Genomic DNA, 6,845 nt, shown 5'->3' with positions numbered 1-6,845 from the left:
ACAGCTGCACGCTAACATACAAATCTCCCATGCAAGAGACCTTGGAGTCATAATAGATAGTCACCTGAGCTTAAAGAAATGTATAAACCACACTACCAAGGAATGCTTCTACAAGCTACACTTTCTCAAAAAACTGAAGCCTCTTCTATTCCATCACGATTTCAGATTGGTTCTTTAAGCCATTCTGTTCTCCAAGATCGATTACTGTAATTCTATCCTGCAAGGTCTTCCTGCTACAACAATAAAACCCCTCCAGTTGCTTCAAAATGCGGCGGCGAGAATCCTGACGAATACTAATCGGAGAGAGCACATCTCTCCTATATTAAAAGAACTTCACTGGCTCCCGGTAAACTTTAGGATTCTCCATAAATCACTTACTATTATTCACAAAAGCATTCACCATCAGACCCCCCTTGACCTGCTACATCCGCTCAAACTTCACTCCACGGCCAGACCCTTAAGAGAAGCTTACAAGGGATCCTTACACGTTCCTCCAATCAAAGTGGTGCACCAGTCAAACATCAGAGACCGGGCATTCTCAACAATAGGTCCCTCCATCTGGAACACCATGCCCCTGGACCTCAGGCAGGAAACCTGTCTCCTAACGTTTAAAAAGAAACTCAAAACATGGCTCTTCGGTCGAGCCTTTCCCTGTTCCTAGACCAACAGCTCGATTCAGAATCCTTCCCATCACTTCTGTATATAATCATGCACTAAGACACACAAATACGACATAATGAGGTTGGCTCCTTTGCCTCCCTCACCCTCCTGTATATAGTACGCTTTTATTGTTTACCCCCTCTTTATTTCCTATCCCCAGTTAATGTGCCCTTGTTACAATGTAACTTTATGCTTCATCAAATTCTGTCTATTGTTATTTGGATATGGTTAAAAGCTTAGTTCTATGTAAACTGAGTTGATTTGATTTGTATCAAGAAAGTCGGTATATAAAAGCCTTTAAATAGATAAATAAATAAATATACTTATATCAACAGTTATGTTCACTCTGCACATAACGTCATGCACCTTTCTTTAGTTTCAATAATATATACCTCTCTCTAAACATGCCTTATTACCTACTTGTTATCCAAACATTGTATGTAGTACCCAATATATATATATTTACTTATATCATTATGTTCACTCTGCATATAACGTCATGCACCTTTCTTTAGTTTCAATAATATATACCTATCTCTAAACATGCCTTATGACCTACTTGTTATCCAACATTGTATATAGTACCCTATATACTTATATCAACAGTTATGTTCACTCTGCATATAAAATCATGCACCTTTCTTTAGTTTCAATAATATATACCTCTCTCTAAACATGCCTTATTACCTACTTGTTATCCAAACATTGTACATAGTACCCAATATACATATATACTTATATAAACAGTTATGTTCACTCTGCATATAAAGTTATTCGCCTTTCTCTTTTTGCCATGTAACAGAATTGTTCAGTGTATTTTCACTATCATTATTATACGTTCTATGTAAACCGATACGATGTGAATACGGTTATCAGTATATAAAAACATGTAAATAAATAAATATTGCATCACACGCCCAGGGGAGGTGGGTGGGCACTCAACATTGAGCTCCCATTTTCTGCGCACAAATATAGCATTGAACCCTAGCTAAGAAAACTATCTTATTATCTAATATCTATTAAAGGGGTGGAGGCTTGGGAAGGAGTGATGCAACAGATCAGAATACTAAAGATATCACTAGGCTCTCATCAGGCTGTGAAATTGAAGAGATATTACCAGTTGTGGCATAAAGCACATAAAGCTCATATTTCTGGGTGGGGAATCATCATAGTTGTTGATATTAATAGACTGTATTAGGTGAAACTTAAGATGCTTACAAGGCGCTGGTTTCAGTGGGTGTGGTAATAGATTATGGGTATAATGTGTGACTGGCGGTGTAAACTGTGGCTAAGAAAAAAATTGTTAGGTTGAGCATATGTAACCAAGGTGATAGGTTTGGCAACCTTTATTGTAGTAATTTTCTCATTATTTCAATGTACTATTTTTGGTTCCATATGACTCAAAGAAACAGAGTTTAAAAAAAGAATGATTAAAAGCATGCAATCCCTTAGGGATCACCTTAACTGGTGTTTCTTGGAGAGAAGGGGCTTGTTTGCCTGGTAAAAATGCAAAATCAGGATTCTGGAACGAGGTGCACACGAGGACTGCAGTGTAAGCTTGGGGTAAAAACAAACTGCAGGGCAGGGTACCCTGCCAGTGGCAAACTCGGTGCTTGCCCCCACTGGGAGAAAAAATCCGTTTAAGTCATTCTGTAATCTCACTGGCAGCTGGTTCAAGGCCCAGCAGGAGCGTAGGAAAAGGTAGAAGGGAGCAGAGCAAAGGGATGTGGGGAGGGGGCACCCTGAGGGGTGGTAAAGAGGAGCGCAGTGAGATGGGTGCTTTAAGTGACTTTCTTTTTCTTTCTGCTGTTTGCAGGAGAAGGTAGGTGTGTCTCTTAGCCTTCACCCTCCGCCCATTGCTGAATTACCTGAAGAAGAAGATAATTATCAGGAATTACAGTGCAGAAGCTGCCAGCGGAGACAGAGAGAGAGCACTCGCACTGACTGCAAACACAGAACAAAAAGTGCTCCTTAACCACCGTGGCTTGCACTTGCTTTTGCTCTCTTTTTCGGAACCTGTCCTGTCTCAATGGGGACCTTCATCGGACACATCTCTCCAGGTCTTGCCTTTCTCTCTTTTGGCCTCTTCTATGCATTTCGTTTCTCCTGGATGGTTTTGAATGGTGAGAGGATCCAATATGTAGACCGGGGAAAAGCTCACGTGCGATCGGGCTCTCTCAGCTTCCTCCGCACCCTTCCGCTGGATGGCGTACTGAAGGTCATTTATGGGACACTTGCTGTTATGGCTGAGTTCTTCTACCCCCCTGGAGTCAACAAGTTCTACTTCTACCTGCGGGAAGACCCTGACTCACAGTTCAGGAACCCCAATGAGTGGCAGCATGTAACCATGTACGGCTACTTTGCCTTCAGTGGCTGGATAGACATTGTTAGCCAGTCCTGCATGCCCAGGCGACTGATTCTGCTGGAGCAGGTGGCCATCACTGTGGCCTTTTATATCACCACGCTGCTGCTGAAGTTCCACGTGCATGGCAAGGAGGACGTAGAGAATCAGGTGCACGCTCTGCTGCTTCTCACCTGCTTCTTCACGTCCCTCATCCTTACTGCTGAGATCTGGAAGCCAAATTACCGGCGGCTCTGGTTCTCGAAGACCTGCCTAGTGATGGTGCAGGGCACCTGGCTGCTCCATGCAGCCTTCATTCTGTACCGGCCACCCACAGGCAAGCGCTGGGACAGTACCAACATGAACAACCTCATGTTCCTCACCAATTTCTACTGCTGGCACCTGGCGGTGGATGCCATGCTGCTGGCTGCCATTTTTGGATCCACCAGTCTCCTCTACAGGCTGCACCTGAAGCTTTCGGGACATGGAAAGGGCAGGTACCAGCTGGCCTGGAATGGGGTAAAAGAGCCCTATGATGAAATGCAGAAGTTAACAGGAGAGGAGGAGGAAGAGCATGAAGGAGAGCTGCAGGAGGAGGTGCTGTAGACTTTAACATCCTCTGAGAATGAACTTCTGGTAGAATAAGATTCTTGTCTGAAGATGCTCTTCTGAGTTTAAAATCTTTTTATCTTTTAAATAGTATAATGCAGGTGTGCAAAGAGCCATCACCTTAAAATAAATGATGTACTACTTACAAGAGCAGCCTGCACTTATTGCACTGTGGGGGTGAGTATCATCACCGCTGATAGAGAGCATGTGGGTGTCAGTGCTCGTGTATGACAAATGTGTGTTAATAAATGTCTTCTGTTATTTTATAGTAATGTTATAGTAGGTGATGTCAGAAAAAGACCAATTGGCCCATCCAGTTAGTTCTATCTATACCTATGGATATATCCTGCTGCCAGCCACAGAAGCATGACCACTTGTCAGACATCACTCCCTACCTAGGACAGTAGCATACTACATCGTTCAACACCCAGCCTCTCTCCTCCCCCCAATGTCTTACATCAAAGCTTTGTAATCCTCTAAACATCTACCCAAGCTACATGCCCGCACATCTGCTCTCCTAGGCTCACAGTAAGCAGCGATGGTCAACCTTCCCAGACCAATCTGCTTGGATTCTAGGATGCTTTAGCCTGCTGGTAGCACCCTGGTTACCCAGCTACCTGCTGGCTCATTTGGCTATGCTTTCTTTATTCACCCTTTCTTTCATTTTTATCACCTCTTCCCTTGTCTCCGCTTTTGAGGGAGTGAAGGGTCCCCCCCTTCTCCTACAATTCTAATGGAACATGGACATCAGACAAGGGCCATCAGACTCATCCAACTTCCCAGTGCAACACCACAGACCTCGGCTGATCCTCACCTCCTTGCTACTTACGTCTGCTATCACTTTTGTCTCCACCTCCTGCACAGGGAGTCCATTTCATGTACCCACCACACTTTCTGTGAAGAAAATCACATTTGTGTGCAGCTATGTTAGATGACAAATGTGTCTGCAAGTGCATGTGTGTGGCTCTGAATGTTATTCAAGTCACCATTTAATTAGATCATACATTTCCAACAGGAAGGAGAGCAAAATAATTACACATACAATTTCATTATAAGAAATAGTGTAAATGATTCAGGAACAGTATGCAGAAATCATTTTTTTCTTACATTTAACTCACACCTTTTCACTGGTAGCTCAAGGCAGGTATTTAAGAGCAGTATATCTTGATTTCTTGAGAGTTGTGACTGGCTGGCAACTAGTCCTGGTTTTAGGTCGCTCAGTGGATAGAGGAGAGACTTACAAGACCATAAGGATTGCCATTCTGAATCAGACCGAGTATCCAACAAGCCCAGCAGCCTGTTTTCAACAGTGGCCAATCCAGAGCTGAAGTACCAGGCAGAATCCCAACAGGTAGATGGAGCCCAAGCTGCTAATGTCCAAGGGATCAGTAGTGGGTTTCCCCAAGTCTAGCTCTTAATAAGAGCCTATGGACTTCTTCTCCAGGAACTTGTCCAAACCTTTTTTAAACCCAGCTACACTAACAACTCCAATTACCAAATCTTCTGAAACTGAATTCCAGAGTTTAATTGTGCATTGAGTGAAAAACAATTTCTTTGATTTATTTGAAATGTGCTACTTACTAACTTCATGGAGTGTTCCCTAGTCTTTGTATTTTTTGAAAGAGTAAATAACCAATTAATATTTACCTGTTCTATTCTAGTAATGATTTTATAAACTTCTATCATATCCCCTGTCAGTCGTCTCTTCTTCAAGTTGAATAGCCCTACCCTCTTCAGCCTTTCCTCATAGGGGAGCTGTTCCATCCCCTTTATCATTTTGGTTGCCCTTCTCTGTACCTTCTCCATCGCAACTAAATCTTTTTTGAGATGTGGCAACCAGAATTGTACACAGTATTCCAGGTGCCTTCTCACCATGGAGCGATACAGAGGCATTATGATATTTTCCGTTTTATTAACCATTCCCTTCCTAATAATTCCTAACATTCTGTTTGCTTTTTTGACTGCTGCAGCACACTGAACCGACGATTTTAAAGTATTATCCATTATGATGCCAAGATCTTTTTCCTGGGTGGTAGCTCCTAATATGGAACCTAACATCGTGTAACTACAGCAAGGGTTATTTTTCCCTATATGCATCACCTTGCACTTGTCCACATTAAATTTCATCTGCCATTTGGATGCCCAATCTTCCAGTCTTACAAGGTCCTCCTGTAATGTATCACAATCTGCTTGTGATTTAACTACTCTGAATAATTTTATATCATCCGTAAATTTGATAACCTCACTCGTCCTATTCCTTTCCAGATCATTTATATATATATTGAAAAGCATTGGTCCAAGTACAGATCCCTGAGGCACTCCACTGTTTACCCATTTCCACTGAGAAAATTGACCATTTAATCCTACTCTCTGTTTCCTGTCTTTTAACCAGTTTGTAATCCACGAAAGGACATCACCTCCTATCCCATGACTTTTTAGTTTTCTTAGAAGCCTCTCATGAGGGACTTTGTCAAACGCCTTCTGAAAATCCAAATATACTATTTATTTATTTATTTATTTAAGGATTTATATACCGGAGGTTCCTGTATAATATACATATCACCCCGGTTTACAATGAACAGTAACTATCGCTTCAAGTTAGCAGTTTACAATGAACATAGTTAATCCAAGAAACAGAATAAAATATATATATATAACAATGCTAACAGTTAATAAATAACAATTAATAAATGAAAATAAATGCAATAACAATTAATAAATAATTAATAAATAAACAACAATAAATATCAATGAAAAATGGCAATAAAAAATGACAATAAATAAAATACAATAGCGGTTGGTAAAATAACATGAGGGTTAATGAGAAAATAACATGGTTAAATAACAAGGTTATGTGAAATATGCTGGGGTGATCGGAAAATATGTGACTGATTTTCTTCCTGCTCTTGGTTCTATGGGAATGCTTGTTTGAATAACCAAGTCTTAAGTTTCTTAAGTTACTACATATACCGGTTCATATACCGGTTACTACATATACCGGTACATATACTACATATACCGGTTACTACATATACCGGTTACTACATATACCGGTTCATATACCGGTTTCTTAAGTTACTACATATACCGGTTCACCTTTATTCACATGTTTATTAACCCCTTCAAAAAATGAAGCAGTTTTGTTAGGCAAGACTTCCCTTGGGTAAATCCATGCTGACTGTATTCCATTAAATCATGTCTTTCTATATGCTCTACGATTTTGATCTTGAGAATA

At 41.0% G+C, this 6,845-nt stretch overlaps 1 protein-coding gene across 1 annotated transcript; it reads left to right on the top strand.

The window, feature by feature from the left end:
- The first annotated feature begins 2,570 nt into the window (after nucleotides 1–2,570).
- Nucleotides 2,571–5,147, top strand: TEDDM1 (transmembrane epididymal protein 1). Its single transcript, XM_029617175.1, has one exon. The coding sequence runs from the start codon at nucleotides 2,690–2,692 to the stop codon at nucleotides 3,605–3,607; it is 918 nt and encodes a 305-aa protein (XP_029473035.1). The 5' UTR covers nucleotides 2,571–2,689; the 3' UTR covers nucleotides 3,608–5,147.
- Nucleotides 5,148–6,845: the final 1,698 nt, after the last annotated feature.

This window comes from Rhinatrema bivittatum, chromosome 9 (genome assembly GCF_901001135.1).
Source record: "Rhinatrema bivittatum chromosome 9, aRhiBiv1.1, whole genome shotgun sequence".
Lineage (NCBI taxonomy): Eukaryota > Metazoa > Chordata > Amphibia > Gymnophiona > Rhinatrematidae > Rhinatrema > Rhinatrema bivittatum.
Note: the sequence above shows the minus strand (reverse complement) of the source record. Positions and strands in the feature narration are given on the sequence as shown.